At 33.5% G+C, this 26351-nt stretch overlaps 1 protein-coding gene across 1 annotated transcript in view; it reads right to left on the bottom strand.

Annotated features, from left to right (window-relative positions):
• Nucleotides 1–18837, bottom strand: part of cat (catalase) — a 32997-nt gene extending 14160 nt beyond the window's left edge. The window contains exons 1-4 of the mRNA XM_059334579.1: nucleotides 18678–18837; nucleotides 11811–11982; nucleotides 7766–7876; nucleotides 2970–3100 (exon numbers count right to left, since the gene is read on the bottom strand). Of these exons, the coding sequence (XP_059190562.1) occupies nucleotides 2970–3100; nucleotides 7766–7876; nucleotides 11811–11982; nucleotides 18678–18743 (480 nt within the window). The 5' untranslated portion in view covers nucleotides 18744–18837. The remainder of the gene's footprint in view (nucleotides 1–2969; nucleotides 3101–7765; nucleotides 7877–11810; nucleotides 11983–18677) is intronic.
• Between the last annotated feature and the right edge of the window lie 7514 nt (nucleotides 18838–26351).

Genomic DNA, 26351 nt, shown 5'->3' with positions numbered 1-26351 from the left:
ACTGTTTGATCTGGTTTTAGACCTTTAGATTTACTGTTTGATCTGGTTTTAGACCTTTAGATTTACTGTTTGATCTGGTTTTAGACCTTTAGATTTACTGTTTGATCTGGTTTTAGACCTTTAGATTTACTGTTTGATCTGGTTTTAGACCTTTAGATTTACTGTTTGATCTGGTTTTAGACTGTTTGATCTGGTTTTAGACCTTTAGATTTACTGTTTGATCTGGTTTTAGACTGTTTGATCTGGTTTTAGACCTTTAGATTTACTGTTTGATCTGGTTTTAGACCTTTAGATTTACTGTTTGATCTGGTTTTAGACCTTTAGATTTACTGTTTGATCTGGTTTTAGACCTTTAGATTTACTGTTTGATCTGGTTTTAGACCTTTAGATTTACTGTTTCATCTGGTTTTAGACCTTTAGATTTACTGTTTCATCTGGTTTTAGACCTTTAGATTTACTGTTTCATCTGGTTTTAGACCTTTAGATTTACTGTTTGATCTGGTTTTAGACCTTTAGATTTACTGTTTGATCTAGTTTTAGACCTTTAGATTTACTGTTTGATCTGGTTTTAGACTGTTTGATCTGGTTTTAGACCTTTAGATTTACTGTTTGATCTGGTTTTAGACTGTTTGATCTGGTTTTAGACCTTTAGATTTACTGTTTGATCTGGTTTTAGACCTTTAGATTTACTGTTTGATCTCGTTTTAGACCTTTAGATTTACTGTTTGATCTGGTTTTAGACCTTTAGATTTACTGTTTGATCTGGTTTTAGACCTTTAGATTTACTGTTTGATCTGGTTTCAGACCTTTAGATTTACTGTTTGATCTGGTTTCAGACCTTTAGATTTACTGTTTGATCTGGTTTTAGACCTTTAGATTTACTGTTTGATCTGGTTTTAGACCTTTAGATTTACTGTTTGATCTGGTTTTAGACCTTTAGATTTACTGTTTGATCTGGTTTTAGACCTTTAGATTTACTGTTTGATCTGGTTTTAGACCTTTAGATTTACTGTTTGATCTGGTTTTAGACCTTTAGATTTACTGTTTGATCTGGTTTTAGACCTTTAGATTTACTGTTTGATCTGGTTTTAGACCTTTAGATTTACTGTTTGATCTGGTTTCAGACCTTTAGATTTACTGTTTGATCTGGTTTCAGACCTTTAGATTTACTGTTTGATCTGGTTTCAGACCTTTAGATTTACTGTTTGATCTGGTTTCAGACCTTTAGATTTACTGTTTGATCTGGTTTTAGACCTTTAGATTTACTGTTTGATCTGGTTTTAGACCTTTAGATTTACTGTTTGATCTGGTTTTAGACCTTTAGATTTACTGTTTGATCTGGTTTTAGACCTTTAGATTTACTGTTTGATCTGGTTTTAGACCTTTAGATTTACTGTTTGATCTGGTTTTAGACCTTTAGATTTACTGTTTGATCTGGTTTTAGACCTTTAGATTTACTGTTTCATCTGGTTTTAGACCTTTAGATTTACTGTTTGATCTGGTTTTAGACCTTTAGATTTACTGTTTCATCTGGTTTTAGACATTTAGATTCACTGTTTGATCTGGTTTTAGACCTTTAGATTTACTGTTTGATCTGGTTTTAGACCTTTAGATTTACTGTTTGATCTGGTTTTAGACCTTTAGATTTACTGTTTGATCTGGTTTTAGACCTTTAGATTTACTGTTTGATCTGGTTTTAGACCTTTAGATTTACTGTTTGATCTGGTTTTAGACCTATAGGGCGTTTTCACACCTGAAAGTCCGAACCAAGGTCCGGACCAAGGTCCGTGTTCTGTTACATTGTATACATTTGGTCCGGTTGGTTTTGGTTTCACACTGCAAAAGGAATAGCGGACTTTACAAGAAAGTTCTACTGGACACGTCATCTCCCTGTGGACTTCCGAGGCTCATTTTGTTTTGGTTACACTGCGTTGTTAGGCCGGCCGGCATCTGACGTCAGTGTTACTTCTTTAACGTGTTTACACAAAATGAATCCAGCCAGCCACCTTTTACTCCTTTTGAGTCCCTTTCCCATGCGTTATGCGTCCGTTGTGCACACAATTAAATGTTTGTCCTTGGCCTTGTGTTACCTTGCCCCTGATTAGTGATTGTGCTCACTTGCTGAGGCGCCGCGGAGCAACGCACACGCCGTAGCGTGCATGCAGCAGCACGGCTGTCACACACATGCAGCTACACCTGCAGGCAGATCGCCGCAACAAATACTTATGCTGGTCTTTTGCTACCAGCAGCACCAGCTTAATGAGCAATAGTGAGAGTGCTCGGTATTCGCAAAATGAGCTTCCTGTACCGTATTTCGAGAGCAGAAGAAGAAGAAAACTTCCTGTCATTGATACGAAGGTCCGAACTATAAAAAAAGTTGTTTTCACACTGCAAAAGGTTCGGACCTTGGTTCGTTTGGTCCGGACCGAGACCACCTCTTTTGGTCGGACCAAACTTTGGTCCTTTGGTCCGGACCGTGGTCCGCGGCACCTTTCACACCTGGAATTTAGGTTCGGATCAAACTGAAAAGTCCGAAAGTCCGGACCAAACGAGATAGGTGTGAAAGCGCCCTTAGATTTACTGTTTGATCTGGTTTTAGACCTTTAGATTTACTGTTTTATCTGGTTTTAGACTGTTTGATCTGGTTTTAGACCTTTAGATTTACTGTTTTATCTGGTTTTAGACTGTTTGATCTGGTTTTAGACCTTTAGATTTACTGTTTTATCTGGTTTTAGACTGTTTGATCTGGTTTTAGACCTTTAGATTTACTGTTTTATCTGGTTTTAGACACTCCTTTTTTGCAGTGTACAATATATAAAATCTGTATAAATCTCTAAGTCCTGCAGCTCAATCAGAAGAACTCCAGCAGTCTTTGTGCAGAATAATACTAATAATAATAATAATAATAATAATAATAATAATAATAATAATAACACCAGAGTTATAATGAATAAAGCTCCCTGTCTCACCAGCATGGCGTCCTTGATGAAGAAGATGGGCGTGTTGTTGCCCGTCAGGTCCCAGTTTCCCTCCTCGGTGTAGAACTTGACGGCGAAGCCTCGAGGGTCCCGCACCGTGTCCGAGGACCCCGACTCACCCGCTGACACACACACACACACACACACACACACACACACACACACACACAAACACACACACACACATCACACACACATTAGTGGGAGGAGGAGGTCAGAGAGTGAAGCAGGAGGAGGAAAAAATATACGCCCATCACGGAAAAATAACTGTTTTAATGATAATAATATTTAGTTACGCCCCTTTATCATGGAACAATCTGCAAAAAGATGTGAAATAGTCTGAGTTGATCACAGTTGGTGAATTTAAATCGATTCTAAAGGATAAATAAATAATTTCCCTTGGTCAGTGTGATGCTGCTGATAATCTCTATTTGAGGCTCTTTCACTGATTGTGATGGCTGGATTTATATTTAATTGTTTATTATGTTAATTGTGTATTAAATGTTGCAACTTGTCACTTTTATGCTGCCTTCTTGGCCAGGTCTCTCCTGTAAAAGAGATGTTTTAAATCTCAACGAGACTTTTTACCTGGTTAAATAAAGGAGATATATATATATATATATATATATATATATACAGTACAGGCCAAAAGTTTGGACACACCTTCTCATTCAATGTGTTTCCTTTATTTTCATGACTATTTACATTGTAAATTCATCAAAACTATTAATGAACACATGTGGAATTATGTACTTAACAAAAAAGTGTGAAATAACTGAAAACATGTCTTATATTCTAGTAAGCAAAGGGTGGTTACTTTGAGGAATCTAAAATACAAGACATGTTTTCAGTTATTTCACACTTTTTTTGTTCAGTACATAATTCCATATGTGTTCATTCATAGTTTTGAAGCCTTCAGTGAGAATCTACAATGTAAATAGTCATGAAAATAAAGAAAAACGCATTGAATGAGAAGGTGTGTGTCCAAACTTTTGGCCTGTACTGTATATAATGAGACTTTTTTCAAGCAGAAATGCTGTATATCTCGTAGGTAACAGCATCATTTTCTCATCTTGCATGAAAAGTGTTTCAGACTTTTGGTCACAAGATATTTACAGAGATTAACTTTGACATTTTATGGGCAGCAGAACAGTTAATAGACCCACTATAATATTTATATTCATATTATCTAATAATATTACCTCTGTATGCTCCTACTCCTCCTCATTCTCCTCCTTTTACATCTACAACGCTATTTATTCTATATTCCAAAATTTTCATGCCATTTCAATTATTTATTCTTGTTTGTGATATTTTATACCTTTATTGACTAAACATCCAGGGTCTTCAGGGGTCTAAAAGGACCCCATGACATCTGACTGGTTTTAGGACATGTAGAAAAAATTATTACCAACTTTTTTTTATTTACCTTTTAAGGCAACTCATGACCAACACATTGATATATAATTTTCATATGTTTTTCATTATTATTGGTCAATTTTAGTCAAATATACAAAATTAGGCCTCATTTCGAGGAGGACAGCAAGCAAGAGGTTGGGTCAAAATGTATTTTTGCACATATTGTCCATTCTGCATATAGACACACACACTCACACACTCTCTCACACACACACTCTCTCACACACACACACGATGAAGTCTAAACATGCTTTGATTTGAACACAGCAGAGTTTAATCCGCTCCAGGCATCAATACAATAGACTAAGATCAATTTTGTGTCTTTTTTTTTTGGTCTTTTAGGTCTTTTTTGGTCATATTGTGTCTTTTTTGTGTCTTTTTTAGTTATTTTATGTATTTTTTGGTCATTTCGTGTCTTCTTCTGTGTTCTTTTTGGTCATTTTGTTTCTTTTTTGATCATTTTACATCTTTTTTTTAGTCATTTTGTGTCTCTTTTTTGTCACATATTGTCCATTATGCATATAGACACACACACACACACACACACGTACAAATGCATGCACACAGTCAAACCTGAAAATGAGGCCCTAATTTTGTATATTTGACTAAAATTGACCAATAATAATGAAAAAAATATGAAATTGATATATCAATGTGTTGGTCATGAGTTGCCTTAAAGGTGAAGAAAAAAAAAGTTTTTAATATTTTTCTACATGTCCTAAAACCAGTCTGATATCATGGAGGACCATGAGTGTGACTCATTTTACTTTTTTGTTGCTGTCATCTAAAAATAAACAATGTTTTCAAAACATAAGTTTCACTAAAAGTTGACATAACCGACTCTGTTCATTCCCATCAATAAAATACAGTATGCAGCAGATTTACTCCCAAAAACGCTCGTCTAAACCAAGGTTATTATAGTTAACGAAAACTAACAAAATAACGAAAACTAAAATCGAAAAAACATTTTTGTTAACTAAAATAAAAATAAAAACAAGAGTTTTTTTAAAAACGATAACTAACTGAAACTGTATTTTGTGGTTACAAAACTAACTAAAACTAACTAAATATATTTATAGTGAAAATGTCCTTAGTTTTCATCTTTGTCAACTTTTTTCAGACATAATTCAGTGTTTCTATTTGAACATGCAACACATGGTGAATATGTTTACTGAGACTGGGATGTTTACACTAGAACCAAAATACAAAACACCAGAACTGTAAGAGTTAATAACCTTATTGGGGCTGAGATGATAAACCAAAGGAAACAAAGGCACATACCCATTACAAAAAAAATAAAACTAACACTAAAACTAATAAAAACTAAACTAAAACTAAGCATTTTCAAAAAATAAAAACTAAACTAAAACTAGCAAACTCACTCTAAAAACTAACTAAAACTAACTGAATTTGAAAACAAAAATTCACAACGAAATTAAAACTAAAACTAATGAAAAATCCAAAACTATTATAACCTTGGTCTAAACGAGGAATAAAAAGTGAAGACGCAACGCCACTTTTAGTGTCTTCTGTTCAGACCGTCACCATGGAAACGGAGCCTGACTGGGGCAGTGTGGGCGGGGCATCAAGGCCACCGTGGCCTCGGGGCAGATATGTTTTTAGAGGGCAGGAGGCCAAATTGCGAGGGCATGAGGGAGTTCCTGCCCTCGCAATTTGACCTGCTGAGCAGAGATAACAGCCTCTACTGAAATAAACTCTTCTGATCAACAACCACCAATCCTAAATCATTTGGAAGTAAACTCTGAAGTCTGAAGTGTCGTCACATCAGCTGTTATCTTTATAAGACAGAACATCACCAGAATAAAACACTAAAAGATGCACAACTTAAGGCCTCATCTTGTATATTTGACTACAACTGACCAATAATACTGGATAAAAGATGAATATTATGGGTCAATGTGTTGGTCTCCAGTTGCCTTAAAGGGTGAAAAAAGAAGTTAGTTATTTTTTCTACCTGTCCTAAAACCAGTCTGATGTCATCAGGTCTTATTTGACCCGGGAGGATGACACAAGGGTTGTTTAAATGACTCATGTCCTCCTCAAATGTAATACCCTCTCGGCCAAAACTGGCAAAAAAAAAAAAAAAAAAAAATGGCATGTAAGGGTTAATGACAAGGGATTTCAAAAATGTTACTAAAAAGAAAATTTCCTGCAAAAATTCATGCCTCAAGCTGATAGAAAAAAACAAATGGAAAAAAGAGAGAAAAATGTACAAAAATCCCTGAGGAGCCCTTTTTTTTAAATGTATTTATTTATTTATCCATTTATTTTTTTTATTTTTATATTTGATTTTGTATTTATATATATATATATATATATATATTATTTTTTTATCCATTTATTTTTTTTATTTTTATTTTTTTATATTTGATTTTGTATTTATATATATATTTTATTTTTTTATCCATTTATTTATTTATTTTTATTTTCTTTATATTTTATTTTGTATTTATATATATATATTATTTTTTTATCCATTTATTTATTTTTTTTTATTTTTTTATATTTGATTTTGTATTTATATATATATTATTTTTTTATCCATTTATTTTTTTTATTTTTATTTTTTTATATTTGATTTTGTATTTATATATATATTTTATTTTTTATCCATTTACTTTTTTTATTTTTATTTTTTTTATATTTGATTTTGTATTTATATATATATTTTATTTTTTTATCCATTTATTTTTTTTATTTTTTTATATTTGATTTTGTATTTATATATATTTTATTTTTTTATCCATTTATTTTTTTATTTTATTTTTTTTATATTTGATTTTGTATTTATATATATATTTTATTTTTTTATCCATTTTTTTTTTTTACTTTTATTTTTTTTATATTTGATTTTGTATTTATATATATATTTTATTTTTTTAAACTCTATTTATTTAATTATTTCTTATTTTAATTTATTTTTCAAAATTGGATTGCAATGTACCTTTTACTTTTATCGGACTGCTGTACTTGTTCTGTCTTTAAAAGCAATAAAAAAAGTTGTTCACAAAAAAAAAAAAAAAAAAAAAAGCCCGAGGAGGTTATAAGGGTTAAGTCAGTTGTAAAAACCTTTATTTATCATTCATAGATAGATAGATAGAGAGATAGAGAGATAGAGAGATAGATATGGTGATATGATGCAACAATGCTATAGTGACTAGACGGTATATAATAATAATAATAGTACAGTATATAATATATATAATATAATATGTAATAATAGATAATAAACAATATAAAAATAAAATGAAAAATATAAATAAAGTTGATTTGATTTTTTAAAATGTTTCCCAGGCCATGTTGGCACCATTTTTTCCCCGATATGATAATAATAAAGATGTTCTTACCGACGGTGGAGAAGCGGACGGCGATGGGCGTGGTCTTGCCGACGTGCTCGAACACTTTGGCTTTACAGTAGCGAGTGATGTCATGAGTCACCTCGAAGTAGCCAAACGCTCCTGAAACACAACAACACCTCAATGTTCTCTTCATATGTTAACAGGAGAGGATCAGGACCAGATCAAATAATGAGGGTTTTAGTTTTAACCCTCCTGGCTCCTTTAAGACCACAAATCATTCTCATCACACCATTAATAAAGTTCACTTTCAGAGAACTGCTTGATATTTTCAGCATATGTTCCCCTCTACATCCTTTATAGTAGATCATCGTAATAATAAAATAAAAATAATTGATTGATTGATTGAGAATTTATTTGAACACAAAATGAACATTAAAAAACAAACTAACAACAATAAATACAAGTCAACAACACAAATGAAACAACAACACAACTCAACACAATTTTTTTTTATATTTGATTTTGTATTTATAGATATATATTATTTTTTTATCCATTTATTTCTTTTATTTTTATTTTTTTATGAGAAACAAACACTCAACTTTCAGAGAGTCCAGCTGGAGTGTTGGACCCTGATCTGAAGCTTACAGATTAACATTTATCTGCAGTTTATCCTCAGAGAACGACCTGGTTCACCTTTTGTCTATTTTAACTTTGGCCGGATAGAAAGTCACCAGATATTTCTGATCCCTTTCCAACATCAACACCTGGTTAAAATATCAAACTGTGGAAAAATACTGAAGAAGAACAAGTCAGAGTATTATACTCAAAATGAAAATGTATCTAACATCAACCACATCGGAGGGTTTTAGTTTACAGCGTTACAAAGAGACTTTTACAGTCTGATAGAAAGTAGAACAGACAGAACAAAAGAACTGAAGGAGTCCTGAACAGATTATAAGATGATAATGAAAGTTAGAGACACCACAGGGTTATAGAATGACCAAAACAACAAAATAAACAATGAAAACCACAACAGAAAAGACATTCTAATCTTGGTTTTGGTTCCTTTTTCCCATTAAATCGTTCGTCAGATATGATGCATTCAAGGACCGTCAGAAAGCTCAACGTCTGGCAAGAATCTCTGTTTTTACAGTTTCATGAAATCATAAACGGTGTATTTTTGGTGAAAGGTTTTACTTTTGGTTCTTTAGGTTTATCTTAATACTAATAATGTTTAAATGCAGGACTTTCACTTGTAATAATGTTTTGCTGCATATTTACAATAAACCTCCTGCAGTTTGTATACAAACAACACATGAACGATGCTGTCCTCTACATCATGGGCCTCAAATTCTACCTGCAAAAAATGATTTAAATTAGCATTTTTTTCCTTCCAAATACCCCCCAAAAAGATTTAAAATTAACCCAAAATATGTAAAATTACAAAAAAGATGTAAAATTACCAGAATAAGTAAAAATGACCTGTAAAATTACAAAAAAATATGTAAAATTACCCAAAAATTTATTTAAATTAGCTTTTTTTCCTTCCAAATACCCCCCAAAAAGATGTAAAATTAACCCAAAATATGTAAAATTACAAAAAAATATGTAAAATTACCCAAAAAAGAATTTAAATTAGCTTTTTTTTTTTCAATTACCCCCCAAAAAGATTTAAAATTAAACCAAAATATGTAAAATTACAAAAAAAGATGTAAAATAAAAAAAAGGGAAAAATGACCCCCAAAAATATGTAAAATTACCAAAAAAGGGAAAAATGACCCCCGAAATACGTAAAATTACAAAAAAATATGTAAAATTACCCAAAAAATTATTTAAATTAGCATTTTTTTTTCAATTACCCCCCAAAAAGATGTAAAATTAACCCAAAAATATGTAAAATTACCAAAAAAAGATGTAAAAATCACCAAAAAAACCCAGCAGTGGACGGCTCCTCTCTCTCTGTTACAGGACGCAGAGATTCAAAAGATCCTTCTCTCCTATTATTATTATTATTATTATCATTATTATTATTATAATTAATATTCTCTCCTCTCATTCTAACAGAGATAACACTCTCACGGGACTTACCCTCGGGGAGAAATAAAGGAGTTCTGAATTTGATTGGTTTGATTTGATCTCGTTTCTGCATTTAAGGGCATGCAAGTGCATGTTTCTGGACTGTGGGAGGAAGCTGGAGAACCTGGTGAGAACATGAGAACTCCACTCAGAAGAGCCTGTGTAGCTCCACAATAATAATAACAACATATCTGTAGGAGCCGCATTTAAGTTTCTTTAATGATTTTTGATTTGTGCTCGATTATGTGCACCACTAACTTGTGTTGTGTCAGCTCCTCCCTCCTCACTGTAATTTCCCAGCTTGGGATAAATAAAGTATATCTATCTATCTATCTATCTATCCATCTATCTATCTCAGGTGGTGAGGAGGTATCAGTAGGCTGGGAGATCAGTGGAAAACTGTCACTGACTGCAGCCAGGCGCAACACAGTTTGGACATTGTTATTTTCAGCATTACTCTCTTTATTGTTTATAATAAAAACACATGGTTTAACCCTCTATGGTACGGTGTTGCCCCCTTTTTTGGCCTGTCAGATTTCTACAATGCATGTTTTTGAGTGATGCGATACTTTAAAAAAAAGGGAAGAGTCTAGGGAACCAATAGCAACGCTTTGATTTGTCACATGACCTCCAGGCGGCCATATTGAAACCCTTTTTTGCAGACTTTTCCAAAGGAAACAGTTTTACCATTTTGCGCCACAAAAAAACACTCAAACGTCGTTTCCTGGCCCTTTTCCATCTGGAAAAAATATATTCCTACTGATAGGTGAGTAAACCTTCTGTTTTGATAGTTTCATACACTTCGACTGTTCATTCATTCATTTCAATGGGTCGTTGGTTCAATGGTACAGACAAGAAACGGGTAAAAAAGTTCCTTTTATAATGTTTTTTAAATTTAAAATGTTTTGAATTGTTCCCTGTTGAAGCTACTGAATATTTTACACGTTTATTAAATAAATTATGTTAAAATTCATTTTAAAAACTTTCTTTTTCACTTGTGCACCGTTATGGTACAACAAACCCCAAAAACTTCCCCCGCAAATTTTTTTTAAGAAAATTTCTTCAGAATATGTTAATTTAGTCTATTTTCAGACAAAAAACACTCCAAACTTTTTTTCCCCAACTGGCATCATAATGCGTACCATAGAGGGTTAACTTCAGTCACTCTCCTGACCTTTTGTTTTTACCGTGCGCTCCACATTGCCCTTTATTAGTAGCGGGCAGAAAATGAAGAAGAAGAAAGAAGAAGAAGAAGAATAAAGGAAATAAGGTGGGGTTTTTTTGGCCCGTTACAATCGTCAATGACAAGCCGTGGATTAGTAATTTTGTGTCCTTTTTAGTCATTTTGTGTCTTTTTTTGGTCATTTTGTGTCTTTTTTTTTAGGAATTTTGTGTCTTTTTTTGGTCATTTTGTGTCTTTTTTTTAGGAATTTTGTGTTTTTTTTTTAAGTCATTTTGTGTCTTTTTTTGGTCATTTTGTGTCTTTTTTTTTTTTTTAGGAATTTTGTGTTTTTTTAAGTCATTTTGTGTCTTTTTTTGGTCATTTTGTGTCTTTTTTTTAGGAATTTTGTGTTTTTTTTTTTAAGTCATTTTGTGTCTTTTTTTGGTAATTTTGTGCCTTTTTTTTTTTTTTTAGGAATTTTGTGTCTTTTTTTCATCAGATGCGTGTGTGTGATTGATGATTCACAAATGCAGAGTCACACTTCACAAACAGAATCTTCAGTTTTAAAAATGTCTTTTTTGTTTCTACAAATGAAAAATTGTGTATTTACAAATACACAATATATTTACAAATACACACATATTTTAAAAACCAAAATACAAGTTAAAAATTAGAAATTTGTATTTGTGGATAGCAAAACACGTGTTTAAATCAAGGACTATTAGTAGATCATCCTCTGTGTGTTTACACAGAGGATGATCTACTCAGAGGAACTTATAAGACACACTGTAAATAATCTCTGTGAAATCTCCAGTTATTGAAACCAGCAGCACCAGACGGCGTGCGGCCCACCTGCTCCCTTGGCGTGCACCACTCTCTCGGGGATTCTCTCCCGGTCGAAGTGGGCCATCTCGTCTGTGAAGACCACATCCTGGACCAGCAGGGGCCCCCGCGGCCCGGCCGTCAGCACGTTCTGGTGGTCTCCCACAGGGTTCCCTCCACCTGTAGTCAGCGTGTCTGGCCTCTGGTAGAGAAGAGTCACAAACACCCAGAATGATATTAATACTTCTTCAAAAGTCGTCAAAAGTATCGACAGTCAAAAAAGTATCGATACTGAAACGTTGTATCAGGATACGATACTCATTTTCAAAAGTATCGAGTCTCTGAAGCTTGTTATCATAGTTGCAGTTTCTTTTTGCACAACTGTTTTTATTATAAATATTTAACATGTGGTTCTGTTAGTTTTTACATGTTGCATTTTTCTTGTTGATAAAAATATCTCTGTTAAATTTTGGGGTCTTTGTTTTTATCCTGGCTGTATCGAAAATGGTATCGAGTATTTTCCTGAGTATCGGTATCCAGTTGAAAGTTTTAGTATATATATACAACCCTACTACTTCTACTACTGAAACCATTATTATAGCAGAAAAAGATTTATTATGAGCCGATACATGCAGAGTATCTTAGTAACTCAAACATAGTTCATGTTAACAGTTTGTGCTGAGAAAATAAATCATTGTCCTAGTTAATGATAAATCAGAAGTTCAAAGGTCGATCAAAACTTTATTACAGACTCAGGGTCACGCAGAATAAATTAAATATAGCAGCACGATAACAGAGCAACGTTCAGATATTATATTTATAAAGAGGCAGCTGATCTCTACATCTAACAACCAATATTTGCAGTTTTGGATTTATTAACTGAAGCTAATAATCTAAACAGAAGCAGTTCTTTCATACACAGTGCAACACTATTACAGATGAGTTATAGAGGATATTTTATCTATAAACAGATGCCAATTATCCATATTATAGTATCTATCTATATATATATATCTTAAAACCTATTTTTATTCCTTGGCTTTTAACCAGCATGAGACTCTGCTCTTGTTTTTAGTGTTTTATGGTTTGCTTTTATTGATTGTTTTTTAAATTGTCTTTTAAAAAGCAATGAATCTATTTATTTTAGTGTTTATTTCCTGTTTTATTTATTTTATTTTATTGTCTCTTGTTCTGTTTGTTTATGTACAGCACTTTGTTGTGGCTGTTGTTGTTTTAAAGTGCTTTACAAATAAAGTTGAGTTGAGTTGAGTTGAGTATATAAATGACCAATATTACAAATGCAAATTATATTTTTTGGTAATAGATTAATAAAACCAGTTGCTTTATTGATTATCAGGTGTTTTATTTGGCTTGATGTGATGCTGGTGGACTTGCAGAACATCAGAACATCTGTCCGGTTCTGTTAAGTTGGACTCAAATACAAACAGACAGCGTTGGTGAGTCTGTGTCCTTCACTGACCCATTTTTGCTTCAATAAAAACAATTAAAGTGAGAGAAACATAATGGAAACTATCATAATAAATGAAAGTGACAATTTTGTTGCAGCAAATTGCCACTAGTCCTGCAGACAGAACAGAGATGTTTGGTGTTATGGAGATGATGGTGGAGATGATCTACTTAGTTTGTTTCTTATAGCTTGTTGCAAATTATTTATTTATGTATTATTTAGCACACATAAAACAACAAAATCCAGTTGTTTAAAAAAGAGAGACGTGTCAGGAGAAGTCCAGACGCCACTGCACTGTAAAAAATGTTTGTAGAAATAACAGTAAAACTCTGTCAAATACATCAGAAATAGGGCATAAAATTAAAAATTGTATATCAGTAGTCAGTATTAGACACTTTTAATTACCGTAAATCAAAGAATAGCACAAAACTTTTACTTTTTTCTGTCATAAACTGTAGGAAACACACAGTTTTGCTGTAAAAACATAACATTTTCATGCAAAATATATGGAGAAATACCACAATGTGTGAATGAGTGACACAATTACCCTAAAAATAAAGGGACGACTCAGTCTAAATGACAGTTTTTGCTACTCACTGTATTTTTTACGGTGAAGTTCTGGCAACTGAAGCTGCCGGTATTTCACCGTAAATTAAACAGATTATTTTTTACAGTGTGGCTCAGACAACCAACTTCCCCTCAACTGAGGAACAAAAACTAAAACAAACAGCAATAAAAACAACAACAAAACTATTTTTCCAACAACACTGGTTGAGGAGGGCCAATCAGGAGCCGTTTGTTTGTTTGTGGATCCGGTCAAGAACGTCTCAAAAATGCGTCTTTGAGGAAAGAGGTGTGTGTGTGTGTGTGTGTGTGTGTGTGTGTGTGTGTGTGTGTGTGTGTGTGTGATGATTAACAAATGCAGAGTCACACTTCTCAAACAGAATTATCAGTTTTACAAATGCCTTTTTTGGTTTTTACAAATGGAAAATTGGGTATTTACAATCTCTTTTTTGGTCATTTTGTCTTTTTTTGCAATTTTGTGTCTTTTTAGTCATTTTGTGTCTATTTTTAGTCATTTTGTGTCTTTTTTTAGTCATTTTGTGTCTATTTTTAGTAATTTTGTGTCTTTTTTTAGTCATTTTGTGTCTTTTTTAGTCATTTTGTGTCTTTTTTTGTAATTTTGTATCTTTTTTTGTCATTTTTTGTCTTTTATTCGTAATTTTGTGTGATTGATGATTCACAAATGCAGAGTCACACTTCTCAAACAGAATTATCAGTTTTACAAATGCCTTTTTTGTTTTTACAAATTGAAAATTGGGTATTTACAATCTGTTTTTTGGTCATTTTGTCTTTTTTTGCAATTTTGTGTCTTTTTAGTCATTTTGTGTCTTTTTTAGTCATTTTGTGTCTTTTTTTAGTCATTTTGTGTCTTTTTTAGTCATTTTGTGTCTTTTTTTAGTCATTTTGTGTCTATTTTTAGTAATTTTGTGTCTTTTTTTAGTAATTTTGTGTCTTTTTTTGTCATTTTGTGTAATTTTTTGTCTTTTTTTGTCTTTTATTCGTAATTTTGTGTGACTGATGATTAACAAATGCAGAGTCACACTTCTCAAACAGAATTATCAGTTTTACAAATGCATTTTTGTTTTTACAAATGGAAAATTGGGTATTTACAATCTGTTTTTTGGTCATTTTGTCTTTTTTTGCAATTTTGTGTCTTTTTAGTCATTTTGTGTCTTTTTTTAGTCATTTTGTGTCTTTTTTAGTCATTTTGTGTCTTTTTTTAGTCATTTTGTGTCTATTTTCAGTAATTTTGTGTCTTTTTTTTAGTCATTTTGTGTCTTTTTTTAGTCATTTTGTGTCTTTTTTTAGTAATTTTGTGTCTTTTTTTAGTAATTTTGTGTCTATTTTCAGTAATTTTGTGTCTTTTTTTTAGTCATTTTGTGTCTTTTTTTGTAATTTTGTGTCATTTTTTGTCTTTTATTCGTAATTTTGTGTGATTGATGATTAACAAATGCAGAGTCACACTTCTCAAACAGAATTATCAGTTTTACAAAAGCAATTTTTTGTTTTTACAAATGGAAAATTGGGTATTTACAATCTCTTTTTTGGTCATTTTGTCTTTTTTTGCAATTTTGTGTCTTTTTAGTCATTTTGTGTCTTTTTTTAGTCATTTTGTGTCTTTTTTTAGTCATTTTGTGTCTTTTTTAGTCATTTTGTGTCTTTTTTTAGTCATTTTGTTTCTATTTTTAGTCATTTTGTGTCTTTTTTTAGTCATTTTGTGTCTATTTTCAGTAATTTTGTGTCTTTTTTTTAGTCATTTTGTGTCATTTTTTGTCATTTTGTGTCTTTTTTTTGTCATTTTTTGTCTTTTATTCGTAATTTTGTGTGATTGATGATTCACAAATGCAGAGTCACACTTCTCAAACAGAATTATCAGTTTTACAAATGCATTTTTTGTTTTTACAAATGGAAAATAGGGTATTTACAAATACACAATATATTTCCAAATGCACACGTATTTGTAAAAATCAAAATACAAGTTACAAATTAGAAATTTGTATTAATGGATAGTAAAACACGTGTGCAAATCAAGGACTATTAGTAGATCTCCCTCTGTGTGTTTACAGATATTAATGAGACAACCTTAAGCCCAGAGAAGCTGCTGCTGTGTGCAGGATTGCACCTGAAACACATAACTGGGTGTGCTGATATCTCATTAATGTAATAAATAAATTGTTCCCTTTTTTTTATTATTTTCACAGCTGCTTGCCCTTAACTTAACATGAGTACCAAGATAACAGTGAGACACCCTGAACGCTGCACAGCTGATAAAAAGCCAAAATAAACACTGAGTAACTTCTTGTTTTGTCCTTGTTTAGCTCAGTGTTTTTAAATGTTTTACTCATGTTGTTTTGTGTTATGATTTTTCATAACTATGCACCTTATGCAGTGGCACTTTCAATGTGATTGATTATTTATTTGAACACAAAATAAAAGAGGAACATTTAAAAACAAACGAACAACAATAAATACAAGACAACAACACAAAATGAAACAACAACAAGACTCAACACTTATTTGTGTTCAAAAGGAGTCAAAGCTTATTAAATCCCTTCTCCCTATGTTCATTTACTATATTCAGTTATATAACAATAATAATATTTATATATATATATATATATATATATGTATGTATAACACATAGTAATGTAGTTTATAAACTTGTTATTACCAGTATTAACCCTATAAAGCCTGAACCGTGACATAATTGCCAAAAAATTCTAAATTTTCAAAACTGGAGTGTTAGTTGAACCGGCTAACATTTTTTTAAATTCAATATCAATTTTCATATATGATTGCTCACAATTTGCTTTTCTTGAACTAACATAATCACATAAAACCTAATATTTTTAACCAAATAAAACTTTGACTTTCCTTTTTACATTTTCCTCAAACATACAAAATATTTTTTTCCATATAAAACAACATCGTACATCTGTTGATGTGAAGTTTTCACGCAGCAATGACAGATCCACCAGTGGAACCAGCAAATCATTTTTATTACATCTAGTATTTTTGTGAAATTTGTTGCTCAGTTTTTTTAATCATCAATTCATGTATTCATCAGGTTTTTCAGGGGGAAAAATATCACACTGATGATGTAGAGGTCTCAAAAACGTATGTATCAAATATGATACACCTGGCTTTATAGGGTTAACATACATAACTTGTTATTAACTTACAAACACATAAGTACACATACACCCATGTAGCCATAATGAGACAACAATGAACAAACAAACAACAACAACAACACACAAAAAAGAAAAATAGTAATAATACATTTAAAAAAATAAAATGTCAACAATAACCACCTACAGTCATTTCATTGAAGACATGCTTTTTATATTTGAAGTCTTTTTATATTTGAAGTCTTTTTATATTTAAAGTCTTTTTATATTTGAAGTCTTTTTACATTTGAAGTCTTTTTATATTTGAAGTGTTTAATGTTTTAACATTGTTTTAATTCTTCACACATGTTGTTGTATAGTGCAGTAGTTCTCAACCTTTTTGAGTCGCGACCCCCAATTTAACATGCATGTTGTCTGCAACCCCCACTCACTGAACACAATCTCACACACACAGTTCAGATCACCCAAAAAAGAAACAAAATGACCAAAAAAAGAAACAAAATGACCAAAAAGACACAAAATGACCAAGAAGACACTAAATGATCAAAAAAGACTCAAAATGACCAAAAAAAGATACAAAATGACACAAAAAAGAGAAAAAATTACCAAAAAAGACACAAAATGACAAATAAAAGACACAAAATTACCAAAAAAAGGAAACAAAATTACCAAAAAAGACACAAAATGACCAAAAAAAGACATTAAGTGACCAAAAAGACTAAACCACATTAACACATGAACACTTTAACACAGTGGAGACAGAGCTGACTTCTAAAATGATTTGTTGACCCCCAGAAATCATCTTGCGACCCCAATAGGGGTCCTGACCCCAAGGTTGAGAACAGCTGGTATAGTGAACTATATAATGACAATAAAGTCTATTTAATTATATTTGACCAGTGTAAAAGCTGTAATCTAAGCTGAAGGACACCAGCAGGGTTCCTTTAGTTGGTGTTGTTTGTCCTGATGTGCTCTGGTTATATAATCAGCCCACAGGGGGAAAGTTCACCAGCAGCACAGTTATTATTCTGCTTTAAAGCTGTTTGTGACTGGACTTTAACAATCTTTCCTGCCACATGCCATCACACTGTACAATAACAAATAATAGCCTGGTTCATTACATACTGTCTATGCACTTTATGTGTATTTTATGCACACTGTTCATTGCACCTTATTTGTTTCATAGCACCAACATTTTTATACTGTATATTCATATTTATTCTGCACTGGAATTCTATTCTACTCCTTCTTTAGACACTTTATTTTGTATTGTATTTTTATTGTATTTTTATATTTTATTGCTTGAAGTATGCCTAGGTTGTTGTTTTTATTTAATTGTGTTGTTATTGTCTCTGTGTGTAATGCTGCTGCTACACTGGAATTTCCCAGCTTGGGATAAATAAAGTCTGTCTGTCTGTCTGTCTGTCTGTCTATCTATCTATAACAGTTAGCACTAATGCTAACTGGTTTTATTTGTTTTAGAGCTAGTTTAGCATGTAGCGTTAGCAAATGCGTAGAAAGTGCTGGAAGGTTTCCTAGAGAAACATTTGCAATAATAAACACACAAAAGACCAATAAAAGGAACATTTAGCAGGACTTAAAGGTTAATTTAACGTGTTTTTAGGGCCAGGCTGAATGCTAGCAGCTAGCTGCAGCTAGCTCGGGTCCCTGCTAGCCCGTTACCCCAGACGACCCCTGGCCCAGTAAACCGACTGGTTGCGGGTAAAGACAGACCTGAGAGCCTCTGGTCTCCTTCCAGTCCTTCAGCTGGTCGGTGGATCTGTCTCTGTTCCCGGCCATGTCGGTGCCACGGTGCTGGTTCTGCCGGTAGGAGCGCGGACTGTCCGGCAGGTGTTACGGTCTGATCGGTTATCTGCGTTTTTATCCTCAAATACTCTTCCTGGACTTTACCCAGCTGGCCCCGCCCCCCACCGAGCCTCTCTCTTCTGATTGGCTGAGAGCAGATCTGACCTAGTTTTGATACTGGAGGGCAAAGAACCGACCTGTCAATCATACAGCAGGCTAGCTTTCTTTCTTTCTTTCTTTCTTTCTTTCTTTCTTGTGCAAAAAGATCTGCACTAAATCTATTTTCACTTTCTGCACTGTGCATCTGTAAAACACTCCAATACTGGAACATATACTACACATCATATGTGAGATATGTATTAATTGTATTGATATTATATATCATATTTATACAATATTCTTGTCCTTTTGCACATTCTACTTATTTACATATTCTTATACTCTTAGTATTGTATGTATATCTTGTATAGTCAAGTGTATATATATAAATATATATATATATATATGTATGTATATACAAGATATGATGTAACATAATATAATGTACCGGCATTATACTGTATATGATATTATATATCATATTTATACAATATTCTTGTCCTTTTGCACATTCTACTTATTCACATATTCTTATTTCTTATTCTCTTAGTATATTATTTATTGTATGTATATCTTGTATAGTCATCTGTATATATATATATATATATATACATATATAGTCAGTGTATCTCTCTCTCTCTCTCTCTCTCTCTCTCTCTCTATATATATATATATATATATATATATATATATATATATATACAAGATATGATATAACATGATATAATGTACCGGCATTATACTGTATATGCATATAGATACTTGACTATACAAGATATATTATACATGACACTTTCTTGGAACATCCGTATTTTAATCCTGCATTTCTTGAGCAAATCACAGGGTAAGTTGAACTATATTTTATTTGTTAGATGATGTTTGTTTGCTATCATACTATTATTTTATTTTAATTAAAATGTTTCATTAATCAGTCTCATCTGGTCCTCTTAATGTGACTGGACAGCTACAGCAGTAACATTTAGCATGCTTTTTTATTATTTATTTTTTGGCAGTAAGGCAGATTTCTATTTCAAATAAGTTAGTCATTTTGGTTCTTATTTGTTCAGTGTTGTTAGGTGTTTGTTCCTTTTCGGTGTATTCAGTAAATGGACACTGATAATTTTTAAATAAAGGTTATCTGATTGATATTTTCTAAGTCTCTTCTTGTACACATTTTTTTAATGGCTGTATTTTAATCAACTAGGTTACAGTGAAGACAGTGTTTAATTCATAGTAATTGTCTTTCAGACAGTAATATTCTCTATTTACAAAAAATGACTGCATTGTTTACTGCAACAATATTGCAACTAGCTTCAGCACTATACTGTGACTTCATACAGCACTATTGTGTGTTTTAGTCTACTGTAAAAAAAATTGTACTGTAATTCAGAATGTGGTTTTATAACAGTAACAATAGTAAAATTAACAGTAGAATACTGGCAACCCTATTTTACAAGACAATCGTTTACAGTGTATCATACAGTGCAGAGAGGTTAAATGTTCTTTCTCCTGCGATGTTTCCACACTGCAAAAAAGCCAACTTGTATTTTTTGGCCTAAAACAGTGATTTAAGTTGGTAAAACTTGGAAATATAAATTACTGACATTTAGGGCAATAATGTAAGTTAGCACAACAAAGGAAGCCAGTTGTCTGCTCAAAAACAAGTTGGTGAGTTGTTGTTACTTATATCTTTAAGTTGGGGTTCACAACAAGGGACAATAGTTCTGATAACTCTTATTTCTTTGTTGGGAAATGCAGGAAAGCGGTGAAATTCCATCATTAGCGAAAGCTAGCGGCTAACTGATGCTAGCGGCTAACTGACGCTAGCGACTAACTGATGCTAGCGGCTAACTGATGCTAGCGGCGCTGCTTGTTACGGCTACAAGAGTAGCCATTAGCGTATCAATGCTAACTCAAAATCGTGGTAGCAACATTAGCTGACATTTCATAGCGGCGTTACAATCGTGCCAATTCAGCACATTGCAGAAGTTAGCAGAAGTAAGGATTAAAAGTTATTACAATGTAAAATTATAAGTTAGTACAACTTACAGTTGAGTTGACAAAAATCTGAATTCAGAGTTGAGCAAACTAAAAAACAAAACTTAAAATATTTAGTTTAATTGTCCAACTTAAAATTTTATCTAAGTTTGTTGCCACCCAACTTTTCTTTTTTTTTTGCAGCGTATAAATAAGATTGTAGACAAACACGTGACTGACAGACTTACTGTTGAATTGCTTTTATTTCAAACAGCATTCACACAATACACTGTATTCTTGAGGCACATTCACATCAAGTGCTAAATAACTTCATGCATGGTCGAATGTCGGCTACAGCTTTGTTGAATGCAGATGCTGATTGTAAAATGAAAATATTGCTTCATTATTTGGCACAGTAGGAAATACAGTCTGTTATATGAGCACAGGTGAGTTCTTTTTGGATCGCTCTGAGGACGGCGTGAGGAGAGGAATGCAGAAGAACTGGACCAGAAAATGTCGGCTTAAGAAATAAAATCACAACAGTGCATTAAAGACTGATGATGCTTTTAGAGTTAGCAGATATTTCACATGATAATTCACATTCAGAAGTTACAACAAAACGGCACTATTGCACAATGTTGTAGAGAATATCTCAGACGGATAAAAAGCCACCTTGACATTCTGACGTCTACCAGACTCCTGTCACATTGTTTTTTTTATTTTAACTGTAAAACTTTATCAGAAATGATCCTCTTTTTGTTTTTTTTCCTAGCAGAAACGTCTTTAAAGTTTAAAAGCTAACGTGAGTGTGACTGGTGTTTAGTTAGAATATCAAGGTGATTCATCTAAGACAAAAGGAACTGCAAACCCATTTAAAGGGGTTAGTATACTTTACATCACAAGTTAAATTCCCAGAGGTGTTTTGATAATAATTCATTAACAATATTGGTGTTAAATATAGTGTTGTATAAATGAAGTCTGATGTCTATTAAATGAAAAACGTGATTTTCTCTCAGACTTTAGAGGGAAAACAGGACAATGAGGAGAACGTGGAACACTATTTACACAGTTAAATATGCAACTTGTATTGCAATAATCATGGTAAAAATAGAACAATGTCATATGATTTTTAATATGCTGATTACATCTGATTTGGCCACCCTGTAACAACTGCTACAAATTGCAATTATTTCACCTGGATAAGAGTACCTGGATGTTTCTTTTTTTTTTTTTTGTCTTCAAAAGCACAATAAATACAACTGAACATACCAAAACCTTTATTATGTATCAATCTCACTGTTAACAAAGTACACAAGCAAATCCAAACGGAGCAACCCGGCTCTAGAAACCGCTACGAAATCAACCAGGGAGGCGCAATCAATGACGGATGAGTGTTTTTTTTCCTGAAAGAGAGGCGGCGCGAGCCTCCGTCCAGCTAACGGCTACGACCAGAGGAGGCACCATGCAGAACTCACATTCACCTCCAAACTGCTTCAGATCCAACTGGAAAATATCCACAGAGTCACGTTTTCCTCTGCTGTCGCTGTCGTCGTGTGGTTTGGGAGTTTGAGAGTTGCAGCGGTCGACTGGAGTCAAAAAGTTAAACGGTTCTAGGAGCATGAGGGGAATAATGAAGCCAGATAGAGTCTCTAGTTCTACAGAAGAGGATCAGGGCCAAAAAAAATTATGAGAAGAGGATTTATTCTCATTATGTAGTTTGAAAATAAAGTCGAAATAAAGAGAATAAAGTTGAAATAACGAGAATAAAGTCGAGATGACGAGAATAAATAACGAGAATAAAGTCGAAATAACGAAATATTCTCGTTATTTCGACTTTATTCTTGTCATCTCAACTTTATTCTCATTATCTCGTTATTTCGACTTTATTCTTATTATTTCGACTTTATTCTCGTTATCTCGTTATTTCGACTTTATTCTTGTTATTTCGACTTTATTCTCTTTATTTTGACTTTATTCTCATTATTTCAACTTTATTCTTGTTATTTCAACTTTATTCTTGTTATTTCGACTTTATTCTCTTTATTTTGACTTTATTCTTATTATTTCGACTTTATTCTTATTATTTCGACTTTATTCTCGTTATTTCGACTTTATTATCAAACTGCATAATGAGAATAAATCCTCTCCTCATTATTTTTTCTCCTAGCTGGCCCTGACCCTCCTTTACTTTCAAAAGAGAGACTTTGAAAACAAACTTTAGAAATCGCTTCAATTGTAATAAAGTGTTTGTTTAACCAATGAAAATATTTTTTTAGACTTTAATGTGACAGTTACCGTGTTGTGACTGTTTTTTTTCTTGAAAGAGAGGCGGCGCGAGCCTCCGTCCAGCTAACGGCTACGACCAGAGGAGGCACCATGCAGAACTCACATTCACCTCCAAACTGCTTCAGATCCAACTGGAAAATATCCACAGAGTCTCGTTTTCCTCTGCTGTCGCTGTCGTCGTGTGGTTTGGGAGTTTGAGAGTTGCAGCGGTCGACTGGACTTATTATTATTATTATATATTATTATATACTATATTATATACTATATATATGTTGTACTATTATTATATAAACGTGTGAAAACGTTAAACGGTTATCAGACCACGAGGGAAAAAATGAGCCAGATAGAGTCTCTAGTCGTTCTACGGAAGAGGATCAGGGCCAAAAAAATAATAAGAGGAGGATTTATTCTCATTATGTAGTTTGAGAATAAAGTCGAAATAACGAGAATAAATAATGAGAATAAATAATGAGAATAAATAAAGAGAATAAAGTCGAGATGACAAAAATAAAGTCGAGATAACGAGAATAAAGTTGAAATAACGAGAATAAAGTTGAAATAATGAGAATAAGGTTGAAATAATGAGAATAAGGTTGAAATAATGAGAATAAAGTTGAAATAATGAGAATAAAGTTGAAATAACGACAATAAAGTCGAAATAACTAGAATAAATTTTAAATAATGAGAATAAATAACGAGAATAAAGTCGAGATGACGACAATAAATAACGAGAATAAATAAAGAGAATAAAGTAGAAATAATGAAATATTCTCGTAATTTATACTTTATTCTTCTTATTTCAACTTTATTCTTGTTAATACGACTTTATTCTTGTTATTTCAACTTTATTTTCGTCATTTCCACTTTATTCTCATCATTTATTCTCGTACTTTATACTTCATTCTTCTTATTTCGTCTTTATTCTCATTATTTCAACTTTATTCTTGTTATCTGACTTTATTCTTGTTATTTCGACTTTATTATCAAACTGCATAATGAGAATAAATCCTCTCCTCATTATTTTTTCTCCTAGCTGGACCTGATCCTCCTTTACTTTCAAAAGAGAGACTTTGAAAACAAACTTTCGAAATCGCTTCAATTGTAATAAAGTGTTTGTTTAACCAATGAAAACATTTTTTTAGACTTTAATGTGACAGTTCTCACCCGCTGCAACCCTTGTTGGGACATTCTGCTCCTTCCTCTCCTTTAATGCTCCCGAGCAGAAATGAAGACAAATATTTGATCCGGGGAACAATAAAAACACTTTTCAGAGTCAAACAATGGCTTTTCACAGTCCAAAAGCTCTCATCTGTCTTAAAGTTACTAAAGGAAGTTTCTCTCTGTGTTGAGTTTGGCGCCCCCGTGTGGCCGGAGGTGAGATGAGCACCAGCAGCTCGTTGACGGGACTTTTTCCTGTTTTCTTCTTCACGTTTCTCTGAACAGAAACGGCGTTCGGCCCTGAACGCTTCATGACGAGCGGAGGACTTTACAGCGATGTTTAGTAGGTTTAGTTTGATTTGCAAATAATTGTTTTGAATTGCAAACAAACCTTTTTGATTCCTAAAAACAAACAATTTGTATTTGTAAACAAAAGTTTTGGTGTGTAAAAAAATGTTTTGATTTGTAAACAAAGGTTTGAGATTTGCAAAAAAATCTTTTTAAATTTGTAAAACAAATGTTTTTATTTTAAAACAAACACTTTGGATTTGTTAACTAAATGTTTTGGATTGTAAACAAAAAAAATTGATTCATAGAAAAGAACAATTTGTATTTGTAAGTTTTGGATGTGTAAAAACAATGTTTTGATTTGTAAATAAAGGTTTGAGATTTACAAAAAAAAGGTTTTTAAATTTGTAAAAACAAACATTTTAGATTGTAAACAAAATTTCTAGATTTGTAAACAAACAATTTGGATTGTAAACAAAAGGTTTTGATTTGTAAACATAGCTAGGTCTTCCTGTCCTGTCCACCTCTGTCATTGTTTGTGTGTTTTTATACGTTTTGGACGGGTTGATGGCTAATTATGTTGTTCTACCTTGTGCAATGACAATAAAGGCTTCTGATTCAGAATTTGCAAATAAACCAGAACTGAAGGAGGTTCTGGTGCATGTTTTGTGTGGTCTTGGTCACTTATGAGGATCATAAACGGTCCTCAGTAATAAATACACAACTAGTTAAAAACTCCTTATAGTAACTTTAAGTCAGATTTGAGTGATGAAAGCTGTGAGAGAAGCGAGTGTTTGACCTGAAGAGGATCGTTGTGTGGAGGACTCGGAGGACTCGGAGGACTGGGAGGATTGGAGGACTCGGAGGATTGGAGGACTCGGAGGACTGGGAGGATTGGAGGACTCTGAGGACTTGGAGGACTCGGAGGACTGGGAGGATTGGAGGACTCGGAGGATTGGAGGACTCGGAGAACTGGGAGGATTGGAGGACTCTGAGGACTTGGAGGACTCGGAGGACTGGGAGGATCGGAGGACTCGGAGGATTGGAGGACTGGGAGGATTGGAGGACTCGGAGGACTGGAGGACTTGGAGGACTCGTAGGATTGGAGGATTGGAGGACTCGGACGACTTGGAGGATTCGGAGGACTCGGAGGATTGGAGGACTCGGAGGACTGGAGGACTTGGATGACTCGGAGGATTGGAGGATTGGAGGACTCGGAGGATTGGAGGACTCGGAGGATTGGAGGACTGGGAGGATTCGGAGGACTCGGAGGATTCAGAGGACTCGGAGGATTGGAGGACTCGGAGGATTGGAGGACTTGGAGGATTGGAGGACTGGGAGGATTGGAGGACTTGGAGGACTCGGAGGACTGGGAGGATTGGAGGACTGGGAGGATTGGAAGACTCGGGGGATTGGAGGACTCGGAGGACTCGGAGGATTGGAGGATTGGAGGATTGGAGGATTGGAGGACTCGGAGGATTGGAGGACTTGGAGGACTCGGAGGACTGGGAGGATTGGAGGATTGGAGGACTCGGAGGATTGGAGGACTTGGAGGATTGGAGGACTCGAAGGACTCGGAGGACTGGGAGAACTCGGAGGATTGGAGGACTCGGAGGACTGGGAGGATTGGAGGACTTGGAGGACTCGGAGGATTGGAGGACTCGGAGGACTCGGAGGACTGGGAGGACTTGGAGGATTGGAGGATTGGAGGATTGGAGGACTCGGAGGATTGGAGGACTGGGAGTACTCGGGGGACTGGGAGGATTGGAGGACTTGGAGGACTCGGAGGACTTG

The sequence above is a fragment of the Centropristis striata genome, chromosome 6 (assembly GCF_030273125.1).
Source record: "Centropristis striata isolate RG_2023a ecotype Rhode Island chromosome 6, C.striata_1.0, whole genome shotgun sequence".
NCBI lineage: Eukaryota > Metazoa > Chordata > Actinopteri > Perciformes > Serranidae > Centropristis > Centropristis striata.
This window is presented reverse-complemented; position numbering and strand designations above follow the sequence as displayed.